We start from the raw sequence: 16,204 nt of genomic DNA on the forward strand, positions 1-16,204 counted from the left end.
AGCGAGTCATTTATTGAACTGGTTTAGGTGGACGCTATATATAGTATATGTATCTAGAAGACAAAGTGACTTTTCACCTTTTATACGTCTTATAGCCACTAGGGGAAGAAGGCCAAGTTGTTCATGACTTATCTTGGTCAGGAGTAGGGAGCGCATTGTACTCTACAAATCATGTTTGGCATGTCAGCCAGTCGCCTTCCATCTACCTAAGTGAAATAAGCATTTTTATAATTGTTTTGTTGTTTTGCAACATAGTTTATCATGCATTACATCTTTTCCACATGTATGACCTTTCTGTGCCAGTTGTTTTGCTTTTTCCTTCCGACATTTCCACTTATGGCTACAATTTCCTAATATAAGGCTGGCCTCAACTAGTCTTAATTACAGCCCAGTGCCATTGGTCAGTCGTTGTCAGTTTCTCACATTACTGATCTGCCATTTATGTTACAGAGCTGCACCTTAAGAAGCTACATGCTGCTTGATGATACATCTTCAGCGCGCACTAATTATTTTTAAATCGATATATCAATTCCCCAAATAAATTCAACGTAAGAGTAGTGTGTTTAACACCGCTGAGATGCGACCGTGTGCAACAATATATTGAGCATCGTGCCTTTCCTGTAGCTAGTTTGTGGCTGGAGTGGGGTGAGGTGAAGAAAGGAGAGGGGCGTAAACGCCATCAAGTGGGGGGGGGGGGGCAAACAGTTATGGTGTTGTGAGATCCATTCCTTTTTGGCCCGAAATAGGTGGTTTCTTCCTTCCTCATTGGGTTGGTAGATGCAATGTTCGTCTCCTCCCCTTATTGTACAGACTCGAGCAATAGAGCTTCCCGTGCCTGTACTCCCAGGATTTTATTATCTTTTTATCTGTGCTGTGCCTTTGCTTTGAGCGTAGCCCGTGTAATCCTGCCTGCTGGCCAGTTGTTAACTGACGGTGCCTTTGCTGCTGTCCATTCCACATTAGACATAGTTTGGCTATCAACTGTGCCAACTCCTGGACTCTAGTTGTAGTTGTGGCCTTCTTTTGCTGTAAGCAAGCTTTGAATACTATGATTTCATTGTCATAAAGGCAGGCTTCCTCCTGTAACTAACTTACACATCGCTTTCTCTGTGAAAACCATAAAAACTGATATTGTCAGAAAGACTTGACTCTGAGTTTACTGTTCTTCGGAGGGTAAGGTAAAAAAATCTGAAACTTAGGAGAGAAGCTCATATTGGTTTATGTCGCGCTTCATGGTGTGGCTAGAGTGGACCTGGACACTGAGTATGTTTCTAAAGCTTTATTATGTAGAAAAAAACACAGCCTTCCAAATGCATTTTTTTTTGCGTAAAATGCTTGCGAAGGAGAGACAGAATGCTTTATGAAAAGCTCTAACACAGTCACGATGCTCAGTTCTTACACTTGTCACGTTAGAATGCAGTCTTGTGATTGAATGTACCATGCCTCAGACTTTTTCCACCTAACTTTATATTTCTTTTCACCCCTTTAGGAGCAGGTGGACAACGAGAAGAACGAGGTTATTCAGAAGTATTGTGCAGGTAGCCATCAGCACTAATTCATTTTGAAGCATAATTTGCACTGTTGACAAATTGTATCAGATTATATCATGTTGCCTTAACTAAGAGCACGTATGAACCTTAGACAACATTCCCGGTAGAATACAACTAAAGCAACTGTAATATCTGACACTTACCGCACCTTTCTCTGTAGCGCTTTTGTATTCATTTATCTCCTTGCTGGCTGTTGAGAATAGTGTGTCATCGTATGCCGTACAGTGGAGCCTAGTAAATATAATATATTAAGCTTTCATTCTAGGAGGGCAAATGGTACAACGGGCCGTGTGGTGCAAGTCAGATTCTCGAGTCCCGGGATTGAAAAGTTTCATGTGTTAAACGTCTCGTGCGGTGGCGTTCTGACACTAAATGATTGCCCGCTGAAGTCAGTTTCAGCAAGCATCATTAGGCAGTTTACCTGGCAGCAATCTTTGAGCAGTTTCCCAGCGGCACATCCATTGCTCATTTCGGCAGAGAGCTCGACAGCGCCCTCGTTTGGGATTCTTGGATCATGACTCGCTCACATGAGCCTGCTTGTGGTGGTTTCACTTAACTTGCAAAGAGGGACTTCTTTTCTGGTTGCTATTTTCTTGCAGAGGCCTATGAATGTCCCTGTCTGTACTTGTCAAATAGAGTGCATTTATGGTATTAATCAGGCTTATCTGTGCATGTATGCCAAATAGAGTGAGCTAGAGAACACCGACAAATCTAATTAATGATTAATTAGAAAAATTGAGTCCTGTCTGTACATGTATTTCAAATATAGTTTATTAATAGTATTAAGAAGGCCTAGCTGTACATGTGTGTCAAATAGAGTGAGCTGGTAAACGAACACTAGCGAAACCTTTCAGAAAATAATGGGAGTTGGAGTGTTTGGAAATTTTACCGCTGCACACCTGCTTTTACTAAGACCACAAAGTATTTGTACATCATGCAAGTGTCAGCCACGATCACTTGAAAACAGAAAACGTTGACGCTGCAAAGTGTTCATAGTAATCCAAGCAATGACCAAAATAAGATGGGGAAAAATGCTTTACTTCTCGACAGCATCAAATGCCCACTTCACCGCAGCATCTTCCCTAACTGTCTCAATTGCCACTTTCAGAACAATGTCAACATTATATCGGAGGGAACCAGGAAACAATAGAGAGAGAGGGCGACGTATGTTCCATTAATATGATCAAAAAGTAATACATAATAGTTGAAGCAATTATATCATTTTACAATATGGAATTTGTAATAAATTATAAAACATCTCCTCTCGGAAAAAGGAAATAAAATAATACTGTATATGCATAGAAAATAAAGCATACTGACCATTCTGATACGTTACTACAAACAGGATAATGCAAAGAACAAATATATCATCCTACAATTTAGTCCTTATGTCATTCAGGTACTTTAACATTCTCACGCAAATCAATGACTATTCGCGATACCATCAGAATTCATAGACATTGGAACGTTTGCTCTGACAATCCTGTCCATACACCATGTTTGACATTTGCCTAATGTGACTATATTTTTTCCCAGTTTGAGATTTCTTTCAGGTGCAGAGAATCTTGAAAGTCCCTTTTGTGTGTGTCTAGGCAGTTTAACTTGTACCATATCACCAACCGTCCAAGTTATAACTGTTCACATTTCTGTTCTATCTAGCTAAGTACGTTTCCTGGTGATTGTTTTTTTCCCCATATAGTTTCTCTTTTACATAATCTTGGTTTGTTCCCACATAAACGCTATGAAGTGAATTTAGAACCTGGATTTCTTCCTTTTAGGGGTCTGAATTGAGAAATATCACTGTGTTTGGTGTTATGTGATATGACCGTATCATTTTCTGTAAGGCTTTTCTGATATTAATTGTGTAGGAAAGTGCCCCTTTTGACATGGTCACTCCCAGTTTTTTGCCACTGGTACTGAGGGCTTTCGACTGAAAGTGCACTGGGGTTTATGCTAAACCAGGCTCCCGGTGCTCTTTCCCTAAAACAAGTTAAAAGGTCTAATTGTGTACGATTGGTACAACCTTCAGTATCTCTGTAAGTCCTTAGTATATGGTACCCCTGGTACCTATGGCCTTTGTTCTGAAGAGGGCTGCAATAAGTATTGTGCCACCTTAAGGGACCCCCAAACAAACTGCACACAGCCTGCCATTGTAGACTGTGGGTCAGGGTGTAAGCCATGAGTGAAAATACAACATGGCACACTCAGTGTGTGCCATGCCCCCAGCCCACTTCATCTAATATATGTAAGTCACCACTGCAGCACGCCTTAAAGCCCTAAAGCAGGGGGCATTATATTTTATGTGAGGACATAGCTGCATGAGCTGATATGCCACTGCGATGTCTAGTTCAATTACTGTTGCAAGTAAATAGGGAAGCCATCTTATGGTATGTATTGGGCACTTATCATTAAGAGTTACCCAGGTACACATTAGCTTCACTGAAAGCTATGGTGTTTGATGTCAAACATCTCATCTTAATAAATCCATACTGTTGCCAACACTGGATTTATTGTGGCGTGTACTGAGAGGGCACCTTAGAGGTGCCCCCTGAAAACCTATTGGTCATCTAGTGTGCTGGCTGAACTGTATCAACCAGCCCACTGCCACAGACCGGTTTCTGATCCCAAGGAGTTGAGATCCCATGCTTTCAGAGGCCAGAGACAACACCTGCTCCTGAGGAAGGTTGCAGAATGGCTAGTGAATCTGCATACTAAGACCAGAGACTTAAAAGTCCCCACCGCCCTTTGATATGCGACCCTGGTTTCCTGCAGACCTGGTGAATTCCACCACCTGCCCTGAGGCCCATTTGGCACCAGGACAGGTAGGAAATTAGCTATGCAAGGAGGTGTGTTGCACTACCAGGCTAGTCACACCCCTAAAGTGGGCACCCTGATGTGCTCCAAAAAGGAAGGAGTCCACCATCTTGTTTTTAGTGAAATTAGGAATTCTAGGGCAGGGTTATGCCCACTCCCTGCAGGAAGTGGTCATGTAGGGGATGTAGTTACCCTGTTGGTAAGTAGCCCCCTGCTCCCCTACACTCCCCTAAAAGTCCCTAACTTGAGCATTTAGGTGGCCCTATGACACCAAGAACTTAGATACGTCTGACTACAAGAAAAAGGTGGACAAAGAAGAGCCAAACTGTGGAACAGATTGTACTTTTGGCACCAAACCCTGCGTACCTGCTGCTGCCCTGACAATCGTCCGGACCCGACTCGTCCTGCAGCTGGGCATCGCCCAAAAGCCTTGGAGGGCTGCCAACACTCTGCCAAACAGCCAGCATCTCCCTTGGAGTGGAGGAGCCACTTCCCTGCAAACTGCAGGCACCAACTGTGATATCTGGTCCACCGATCTGCCTACCACCGGGTCCACTGACACAGCAGTTGCCCTGAAGGTGGTCTCCATGCTCCAGGAGGGCAGACCCATCACCCCACCAAGTTTGGGAACACCAAGCCCACCAGGAGCCGCCCTGCACCAATACCCGGGGTACCACAGAAGTTGCAAGCGCCAAGGCTTGTTTGTAGACCAGACATCACCACCGCTAATGACTACCTGACCACTTGGGACGGCAGAACCGACGAGGCTGACCACAAGAGTGGCCCTACTGTGTGTTTCTCCCCCCCCCCCCCCCCCCCCCCCCTTGCAGGTCTAACTAAGCACCATGAGTGCCTTTGGCGTACAGGACCAGCTGACCAAAACCCTCTGCACTCAAGCGCCTGGGCCCCTGACTATCGACTGTGCTGCCTTACTCCCAGACCTTCATGAACTGAGCGCCCCCCCTCCCCAGCAGCATCCAGACTTGTCCCCAAGTCCCCCTCTGCAGCCTTTTTTAGGAGACCCCGCCACCACCTTCTTTGCCAACCGTGTAGTGCGCATAGCACCCGACCTATTCAGCACCTCTGCACCCATACACCACAAGGCGGTAAAATCGGACTGCTGGTGGTTCTCATGACCGTGGCCCCCTACCATCATAAGACCTAAAGAGAAACCCTTTGCGATACCTCTGCAAATACCTGTTTTCAGTACATGTGCTTTTTACATTAAAAAGCATTACCGCATTAAAGCGCATTCGTGTGATTTACTCACCTCACTGTGCAAAGAAATATTGCAAACAGTACTTACCTAGTTCTGAAGATTTCTGGTGTTTAAAATAAAAAGTGTTATTTTCCTAAAATTGCTCTCGAGTTTCTTAAGTATGTGACTCAACCCACTTAGAGTGGTAATCAACTAGAGTTATTGTGTACCTCCCACAAAGACTACAACAATTCAGTGGTCGGAAAATGTATAATGCAACTTTGTTCCAAGAGATAGAAGGTACTTATACTCTAGATATGGGTGTTTTCCTGACTTGTTACCTTATCACTATATGTACAACTAAGACATTGTCTTATGTAACTTTCTGTCCTAGAGCCCATGCTAGGCCACCAGTAATGGTTCTTCACTTTGTTTTTTGTAAGATTGCATTCCAGTTGAGCCAGAGTAATTAATCTGCCATACAAACCTTCAGGACGTATCCATTTTTCTCCCCTATACACATTCTCCTCCATTACATATAACTCATCACAAACGTCCCACAAATCTTTCACAGGATCTTCCAATTCAGAGCATTTCCTTGCTCACCCTTGTATTATTCCTTTTAACCTTATTTAGTGTACTGTCACCTCTTTATCTTTCTATCTGATAGAGACTTCTATTTGCAGATTCCTTACCTTAGAATTTCCCCCAGGCGTCAGACTGGATCCAGAGATTTTTCTTCAAGCAGTATCCTTGCGTGCTGTCAGATGGCATTGGTTGACTCCGCATCAGTCGTTGGCATTGTGGTCACCGCAATGACGTCGCTGTCGTTTATCGGCACCACCCCAACGTGCTGACGTTGGTTCTTTTCTTCTTGCACCAGCCTATGTGCAGATCTGGAGAAGAGCTACCCTCAGTAGTTTTTTTTCTGACCTTTTTACTCTTTTGTCGAGGATTTTTGACTACTTGATGCATCGAGATGTCTTCCTGAAAGACCGGATTCAAGTCGTGTGACTCCTGTCGCCGCATGATGTTAGTGACGGATCCGCACCTTGTGTGCTTGTGGTGTCTGGAGCGAGACCTTGACATAGTCGTGCTTCAAGTGCCAGTCCATGAACCTGAAGGCTTCGAGGGAGCAGTCCCTAAAGCTCATTGGCGGCCTAGCGCTCTGCTCCGCGTCGCTTCCGGGCTCCCTCTAGAGGAAAGCCATGAGACCACTTGCGGAGCCATCACTACTTGTCCTCATCCCACTCCAAGACCTCAGAACATTTAGGTCACAAGAAAAAGAAGTTGAAGAACAGCAAGTGTTCTTCGAATTTGCCCTGTCACTCAGATGATGTGACGTGGGAGGAGCGTCATCCTTCTATACTTCCGTCCTCTGAGCCTGCTTCTGGGTCAGCTCTGTGCCTCTGCAAGTTTCTGGGAGCCGGAGCCACCCCTGCCCAATTCAGGGAGTTTTAAGAGGTCATGCGCCTCATATTTGGGCAGACCGACCCTCCTATGGTGCCCTCAGGCCCAGTAGGGCCGGTAGGGGCCCACTCGGGTTCCGAGCTGGCAGCTTCGTCCGGCACACCAGAATCCATTACCGAATCAGTCGATGCTGGTCGTGCCATTGAAACCTTCCCTGGTGCCAGTACAGACGTTGACGCTTCCGATGTCGGTAGGGCCCACAGTCTGTGCCTACCCCATATTCATTCCCGACCTGGAGCTGGAACAACGTCTCTCGACTTTGATTGTGACTTCGACAGGGACCTCCTTCCCCAGGTTTGAGCCTGAACCTTATGCTCATGGGTGCGGTGAGAGTATGAAGGGGTTGCTGGACCCTGTAAGATACCAGCTTGAAGACGCTTATATGGACTGGGCTCAGGGATTGGGTTATGCCAGTGGTTTGAACACCTCCCCTGACTTTGGCATGCTTTCTCCCCCTACCGTGGCTATGGAGGAGGGAGCTGCATACTCTATGATGCTGCGAAGAGCGACTGAAGTCCTGTACCTTGAGCTACCTTCAGTGGCAGTCAGGACTAACCTCCTAACTGAGGTGCTTCAGCCCGGGGCTTCCACATCTGAACCCCTATTGCCCTTTAATGAAGTCCCCACTGATGTCCTGCTGGGAATGGCATCTAAATCCAGCAAAGGGGCTCCTGTCAACAGGACAATCACCCATCGCCATAGGCCTGTGCCTAACAACCATAAATTCCTGACCCAACATTCTTCTCTGAGAGTGTAGTCATTCAGGCTTCTTCCTCTTCTTGTGCATTCCCTTCCACACCCCCGGACAGGGAATCAAAATGACTGGACCAACTTGGGAAGAAAGTGTTCTCTTCCTCCAGTCTGGCATTGTGGTCTGTCAACACCATATGCCTTTTTGGCCGTTACACCCATACTTTATGGGATACGGTCATGTAGGTGCTGCCACAGGTCCCGGAGGAGACCTGGACCATTCTCTCCCAAGGTGTTGCTGATGGGAGAGACACAGACAAAATCACAATTTGATGTGGACTGAACACCACGGCTCACTGGGCAGAGCGGTTGCTTCGACGGTGGCCCTTCAGCGCCACGCTTGGTTGAGGATGTCTGGCTTTTCGGGGGTGTCCTACAATTGGTTATGAACATGCCCTTCGGTGGCACCCGTCACTTCGGTGACAAAGTGGACTCTGCGCTCAAGCGCTTTAAGGAGTCCTGGGCTACAGCTGCTCCTCGTCCCCCTCAGTCTGCTTTTCACCCCATTCATGGTTACAGAAGGGGCACCCAACCCTGTCCATTTCCCTCCAGGTACCATGCCACCCATGCTGCCCAGCCTCTGCGTGGCTGAGGACACGGGATCCATTGCGGACCAGTTGGAGGCAGGACAGGTGGGTTTTGCAAATTGTCCGAAGGGGCTACTCCCTCCTCATCAGGACTATCCCTCCTGCCATGCCACCATTCTACGATTAGATGATTGAGGATCACTTGGCACTTCTCAGTGAGGAGGTTACTGCTCTCTTAGCCAAGGGAGCCATAGAGAGGGTCCATGTACCATAAGTAGGTCGTGGTTATTCCCACTACTTTTTGATGCCAAAAAATGACAAGGTTCTTTATCCTATCCTAGACCTCCGGTACCTCACCCTCTTCCTCAGGAAGGAGAAGTTCAAAATTCTCACTCTGGCTCAGGTCCTTTCTACCCTGGACCTTGGAGACTGGATGGTACCGTTGGACTTGTGGGATGCCTCTTTTTTTATATTCACATCCTGCCTGCCCACAGACGTTACTTGCGGTTCATGGTGGGTCACAAGCACTTTCAGATCACCGTGCTCCACTTAGGCCTTACCAGTGCCCCTCTGGTGTTCACAAAATTGTTTGCGGTGGTCGCAGCTCATCTGCACCGGCTAGGGAGTTTGTCTTCCCCTGTCGACGACTGGCTGTTGAAGGCGGGCTCATTCCAGACTGTCTTCTCCCACCTCCAGACTACGGCGAACCTCCTGCATTAGCTGGGGTTCCACAATAAATGTGCCAAAGTCACACCTGACTCCCTCTCTAATGCTCCCTTTCATCGGAGCTGTTATGGACACAGTGCAGTTTTGGGCCTATCCTCCCAAACGGCGAGTAGAGGATATTCAGGCTATGATTCCCATGATTCAGTCTCTATACTGGGTTTCAGTGAGAATGACTGAGGCTGCTGGACCTCATGGCCGCCTGCATCCTGCTGGTCACACGTGCCAGATGGCATATGCGGGCTCTGCAGTGGGACCTGAAGTTCCGGTGGGCTCAGCATCAGGGTAATATCTCCAACATGGTCCAGATCTCAGAGGGAACTGCGCAAGATCTGCAGTGGTGGCTAACTAATAGAGATTGGGGTCTGAGGCTGATCCCTCTTCCTTTCCCAACCAGACCAGACAGTGGTGACAGATATGTCACTCCTGGGATGGGGCAGCCACATGGGAGAGGGGGAGATCAGAGGCACCTGGTCTCCTGCGAAGTCCAGGCTCCATGTCAGCCTTCTGGAGCCCAAGGCGATCAGGCTTTCATTGAAAGCATTCCTTCCCTCTCTCTAAGGGTAAGTGGTGCAGGTGTTCACTGACAACACCACCGCCATGTGGTACTGGAACAAGCAGGGTGGGGTGGGGTGGGGTCGTGGATCCTTTTTCAAGAGGCCTTGTGTCTCTGGATGTGGCTGGAATGTCTGGGCATATCCCTGGTAGTTCAACATCTGGCGGGCTCACTGTACACCAGAGCAGGCAAACTGAGCCGTCAATGCATGGCCAATCATGAATGGTGTCTCCATCCGGAGGTAGCGCAAGGTCTCTTTCAGCAGAAGGGAGAACCTTGGTTAGATCTATTCGCCTCCACAGAGAACACACAATGTGTGCTGTGTTGTGTGTTGGCGTTTCCAAGGCAGTACTTGCTCAATGACACTTCATCTCAAGTGGAACTCAGGCCTCCTGTGCGTCTTTCCACCAATACCACTTCTGTCCAGAGTTCTCAAGAAGATCAAGAACAACCGGGCCTAAGTAATTATTGTGGCACCGGACTGGGCGTGTAGAGTTTGGTACCATGAGCTTCTGAGCATGGCCATTGATTCTCTAATCAGACTGCCCCTTCGGGATGATCTTCTGTTGCAGCAGCAAGGGAGAGTTCTCTACCTGAACCTGTCCAGTCTCTACCTTCTTGCTTGGAGATTGAGCGGCAGAGGTTGAAAGCTTTCAACCTTCCGCCCGAAGTCTGTGACATCTTGGCAGCCAGGCGTCCTTCCACCAAAACGGTGTACGCCTGTCGTTGGCATAAATTTGTGGCATGGTGTGTAAACAAAACTGTTGATCCCTTCTCTGCACCTCTGTCTGAGGTTCTTTCATTTATTCTCCCTCTTGCCCAGCAGGGCTCTGCTTTGGGCATCCTTAAGGGTTATCTGTTTGCCATCTCTGCCTTCTACAGACTTCCTGATCAACCCTCCTTGTTTAAATCTCCCATTGTTGCAAGATTCCTTAAAGGTTTTACCCACATATTTCTGCCTACCCTGTGCTTAATGCCCCATGGGATTTGAACCTGGTACTTACTTTACTCATGTATGCTCATTTGAGCCTCGCCATAGTTGTCCTCTTCGGCTCCTCACCTTACAAACAGCCTTTCTTGTGGCCATCAGCTCTGCAGGGAGAGTGAGTGAGCTACAAGCTCTTTCTTCAAAGCCACCCTTCATCTCTTTTCATCCTGACAAAGTGGTGCTTTGTACTGGGGCTTCTTTCCTGCCTAAAGTGGTCATGCCCTTTCATTTAGGCCAATCAATCACCTTGCCTACTGTTTACGCACCTCTACATCCTTCTTGTGAAGAGAGACACCACTGTCTGAATCCAAAAAGAGCGTTTGTGTGCTACCTCAATCATACCAAAGACTTACGGGTTGACGATCAACTCTTTACAGGTTATGTGGGTGCAAAGAAAGGACGGGTGGTGCAGAAGAGAACCCTCTCAAGATGGGTTGTTCTCTGCATCAAAATGTGCTGTGCTCTGGCAAAAAAGCAACCCCCTGAAGGTTTGCTTGCTCACTCAACTAGAGCAGCAGCTGCAGCCACTGCGTTAGCACATGGAGTTCCAGTCCTGGGCAACTGTCAGACAGCAACATGGGTGCCCCTGCATATGTTCACCCAACACTACTGCTGGGGTCAGTCTGGTCCGCAGGAACGGCAAGTTTTCAGTTTGGTCCTGCGGGACTTCCTAATATGATTTTGGTTCGCAGACCCACCTCCGGGGATGGTATTGCTTGGGTATCGATTCCATGGTAAGGAATCTTCAACTAGAAGTGTATCAGATGAACAAGTTACCTTTGGTAACGAATGATCTGGTAGAGACATTTGCTAGTTTCAGATTCCTTACCAACCCACCAATCCTCCCGCTCTGTAAACTGATTTCTAGGGGCAGGGACTCCCTTTCAGGGCTCTAGTTCTGGCACACCAATTTGAGTTATTTGTGGTTCCACGCTGCTTGCGTGGAAAGTCGTGAAAATAAACTGACATCAGCACGTCGGGTGGCACCTCTATATGATCACAACCTTATCATGGCGACCACGACACCAATGACTTTATGTGGAGTTGAAAGACGCCACCTGACTGCGCTCAAGGGTACTGCTTGAAGAAAAATCTCCAGATCCATTTTGACACCTGGGAGCAATTCTAAGATTAGGAATCTTCACCTAGAATGTGTCTTTACCAGATCATTTGTTACCAAAGCTAAGCAGCTTGATGTTCTACTCTTCCATATGTAACCCTTGCGGAATTGTGGCCATCACAACCTCTTCAAACGTATTTTTAATCACATTCTCTATCTGTACTGACAATCTGGAAAACAATCAGCTGAATTAATTACCCCAGGAACATAAGAGGTTTGATAGTTGAAACCTCCTAATCATAAGAACTATCACAATATCCTGGGAGTGGTTCTTTATACCCCCATTGCAGTAAATGCAGTATCTAACGGTTTGTGGTCCGTTCTCAATATGAAAGGTATGCCCCATAAAGAAACTTAAACTAACGCACGTCCCAATAGCATGGAAAGCTTCTCTTTCCACCACAGAATATTTGGATTCTCTACAAGTTAATGCCTGTAAAGCAAATGCTACAGTTCTTTCTTTTCCTGCCACCATTTGACTCTGAGCAGCACCAATTCCTTTTGGACCTGCATCTGTGGTAAGTATAGTATATATTCTAACATCCAAATTGCCTAGATAAGGTGCATTGACAATCTTTGTTTTTTAATATCTCAAAGGCATCCTCACATGGTTTATTCCAATCATATTTCTCATTTGTATATAATTTCCTAAATGGTTCTGTGATATCTGCAAAATTCTTCACAGATTTTGAGAGCTTGTCTGATAAGCGGAACATGCATTCTAGTAAATCAGATACTGTTTCTTAAGGGTTAATACGGCATTTCTCAATTTTTCCAAAACTTTTCTCAGTGTCTCATGTTCTTTATCTGAACTTCAATTAATCAATAGGTCATCTTGATAACATAACACATTAGTAACATTTTAAAATTTGTTACATCACTCTTTGCAGCACTGCGGTAGCAGAAGCTGGCCCAAATGGCATTCTACAAAATCTGTATGCACTAAGTTGGGTTATAAATGACTTAAGTGATTTACTGTTTGGATGAAGTACATCCTGATGATAGTCTGAGGAAAGATCTGTCACTGAAAAGAAATTAGACTCGCCAATCACAGTTAGAATTTCATCATTGAGATTAAATAAATGGTGATAACTCACCTATATGTTAGCATTAAGGTCTCTAAAATCTATACATAACTGTACACATGCACCATTTGATATGGAAGCTAAAATAGGGGACAGCCATTCTGTAGGTTCAATTACACCTTTTGATTTTAGTTTCTCGATTTTTTTCTTTCATTTCTCTCATGAGAGGCACTGGTCTACATTTGTGTATTACTGGTTTAGCATCCTTCTTTAATATTATTCAATGTTGAACTTTTTTACATGTCCTATCCCATCAGAAGAAGCTTCAGGAAACTCCTTAAAAATCTAACTCTCACATTCTGATCTTTGTGTCAATGACACTGGGTCCTCTCACAATGGATCTAATTTAACTCCTAAATCTCATCAATGTTTCCATCATAAAAGATTTGATACTTTTCATGCAATGTAAACCTTCCCTACTGTAGTTCTGTCTTTAAATAAAATTTGCATTGACCATTCCTTCTAAAGGTGTAGGAAACTTGTTGTATCCCATGCGATTTATGTCAGATTTGGGTTAGATATAACTTTACTACCAATTCTCGCAAAAAATCCTCTCTTTAAATAATTATTTTTGCATACGAATCTCCATATAGGTCAACTTTTGTATTGTCCAATGTGATTTCACATTTTGGTAGTATTAAATTATGACTTCCCTCAGTCACTTGGAAGACAACTTTTTTTTTTTCTCTTCATCATAGTTTTCTACATTGTTTACAGTCTTCCGCTGGGAATTCCTGCATACTCTAGTTAAGTGTCCCCTTCTATTACGTTTGCTACACAGTGCTGTCCTTGCTGTGCAACTCAGATTGTTTGTCCTGAGATACCAAATCAGTAGCACTTAAACTTACTTTCTATGGGAGTCTTTCCCATGTTGTTAATATTAGAATTCTCATATTTCTTAATAGATAGTCCTCTTTTGCCCTGATCTTTGATCTCATGAATGTGGTTATCTAAAGGGAAACTTCATTTCTTTTATATAATCAGCTATATGTTCTACACTCTTTGCTGTGTCTGTTGCACCCTACAGATCAGGATTTCTAGCTAATAATTTCCCCTAAATGTCACTCTCTGTGCAACACTCTAGTTGATCTCTTATAAGAGAATCGGTCAAATTGCAGAACTTGCAGGTATTGACTAAACCTCTTAACACTGCAATATAGTTAGTTACCTTTTTCATCTTTACTTTTGTTCCTGCTGAACATTTGTCTCTTGCAGTAGTTCTTGACTGCTGGCGGGTGGTGCCATCACCTTTCCTATGATTCCGTTCCACCCTCAGCACATGAAGCTGCATATAGGTGCCACCTCTGCACGCCAACAGTTATTCCTCTGTTTTTAGCCCCTTGATGTGGATCCAGAACTCTACTTAAACTGTTTTTGTCAGGAGAGAAGAGAGGAACAGAAAGAGAATCAATGATGGTGACGAGAGAAGCACATAACATGCTTACCTACCTTGAGATTTTATTATATGCAGCAATGACTTGTTATTGGAGGAGCAAGATCAGTAAAGAATTATCCACCAGAAATATTACCAAAGGTATGTAACCTCACATGCTAGTATACATTGAGAGCCTATTATATATAGAGCACTGACTTAACAGAGGAGGAGCAAGGGCAGTAAGGAATTATACACCAGAAATATTACTAAAGGTATGTAACTTTTAGTCCTGGTCGATACATCTTGCAAAATCTCTTCCCCCTGAAATGAGTCCTAAAGCAGTGCTCTCTGGGATGTGGGAACGAGTAGTGCAAAGTAACCAAAGAAAGCATGCAGCGCTGTGCTGGCATAGTGTCAATCCCTGTATCTTTGGACCGTGAAGTACTAATGTTTAGCAAACGTGTGAAGCGATGACCATATGGTCGCCTGCCAGATGTCAGCCATGGCTTTCTTAGCTCCTGCAAAGCCCACAAAGTGCAGGGAATCCTCAATATCCTGTTGAGTACCATGGTGATCAGTATGAGTAGGAATCCAGATGCCTAGGATAGTCTGTGGTCTTCGACCTCCTTTCTAGACACCAGACTGTGGAGGCACACTGTCTGGAGGTGTCTGGGTTAGAACCCTCTGACATCCCGAACATGACAGTGTTCTATTAGTAATGTAGATTACTGGAGCTGTCCCAAAGACATTCAATATGGTCAATCAGAAGGTATTGACCTGCAGGGTCCAGGAGCTACAAAAGGGAAATTATGCTGCATCTTTTGCAGCTTTGAATCTGCATCAATGATGCGCCCGGTGTTTAGGGATGGACCTGTGACTGTGATCGGTCCAGGGAGCTGGATTGTTTCTTTGAAGAGTATTTCTCCATCCTATGGATCCTTTTGTGTTTCTTTTTGGAAGACTGTTCTGTTTCAGGAGGCTTACCCGTAGTCGAAGGGGCACACTTTGGTGCATCCCTTGGGGCCTTGGCCAAATATAATTTGGCCTCCTGCTCACTGATGGCCTGTGGGCACATCAGGGCCCAAAACGTTCATGCCATGGGAGCAAGGTCGGAAACACAGCACCACTTGCAGACTTCATGTGGATCTGATGGAGACATTGTATTGTGATAGTTACACCCGAGCTTGAACTCTGAAACCTTCAAAAGAGACATCAAAACTATTTGCTGTAGAAGCTGTGGTAATTGTCATCTTTGCAGCCCTGAGAAGTTGCCTTGGGCCACATCAGGGAGGTGTAGAAAAACAGGAACTGATTTCAGTGCAAAGGCTGTCACCTATTAGATGCTAGTGCCATCATGTCCATTGGCTATTGGCTATTGGGTGGATACTCTGTGTTGAATCTGCTGGAAGATTAGTTATCCACCAAAAATATTGTTACTGAAGGTAGCTCTTACTTTTGTATTAATAATCCTCAGGGTGCACGTTGTCACCTGTGTTTATCCATCGTTGATAGAGGAAGAACTGTAAATTATTTACGCATTGTAAACCTTTGTATATTACAATGATGTGAGTGTGACTCAGGAGACTTATATTTATACTCCCCCCGAGCAAAGTACCTTGGCCTGAGAGCCTCTGACTGACCGAGTACTGGGGGTGGGAGGGTGGGGGGGTTGTGTGGGTCCACCATGTACTCCATGTACTTTGCAGGGGAGCCCCCTCAAGTTTCTTTACGCCACTGCCGTCAAGGCATTAGAGCCTCCATCACATACTTTGGATTGTCTGTTGTGTTGTTCACATGCCTCTCTTGGTTTTGGGCAATAACCACTGCTCACAAATAGACATAAGTCCAAAGTTCTTTTGTGCAAGATGGGACTCCATAGACTGCATTATACAAAAATACCCAAGGGGCGCAATGGGTATGCATGCCTCCGTCCCCAGGGCATTTTGATATTATAGAAGGGGCTGCAGACGCTTGTGCGGCCATTTCTGTAATGTGTCCCAAATGAGCAGTGCAAATAAGGGAATTCTCTGCCTTCATAACCATATCAT

General features: G+C 45.4%; 1 protein-coding gene across 1 annotated transcript in view; it reads left to right on the forward strand.

Moving 5' to 3' along the window:
- The window catches only part of KIF20B (kinesin family member 20B), a 434,415-nt gene that overhangs the window by 260,230 nt on the left and 157,981 nt on the right, over positions 1-16,204 (forward strand). Inside the window, exon 23 of the mRNA XM_069239865.1 lies at positions 1,490-1,538. Within this exon, the coding sequence (XP_069095966.1) occupies positions 1,490-1,538 (49 nt within the window). The remainder of the gene's footprint in view (positions 1-1,489; positions 1,539-16,204) is intronic.

Source organism: Pleurodeles waltl, chromosome 6, assembly GCF_031143425.1.
Source record: "Pleurodeles waltl isolate 20211129_DDA chromosome 6, aPleWal1.hap1.20221129, whole genome shotgun sequence".
Lineage (NCBI taxonomy): Eukaryota > Metazoa > Chordata > Amphibia > Caudata > Salamandridae > Pleurodeles > Pleurodeles waltl.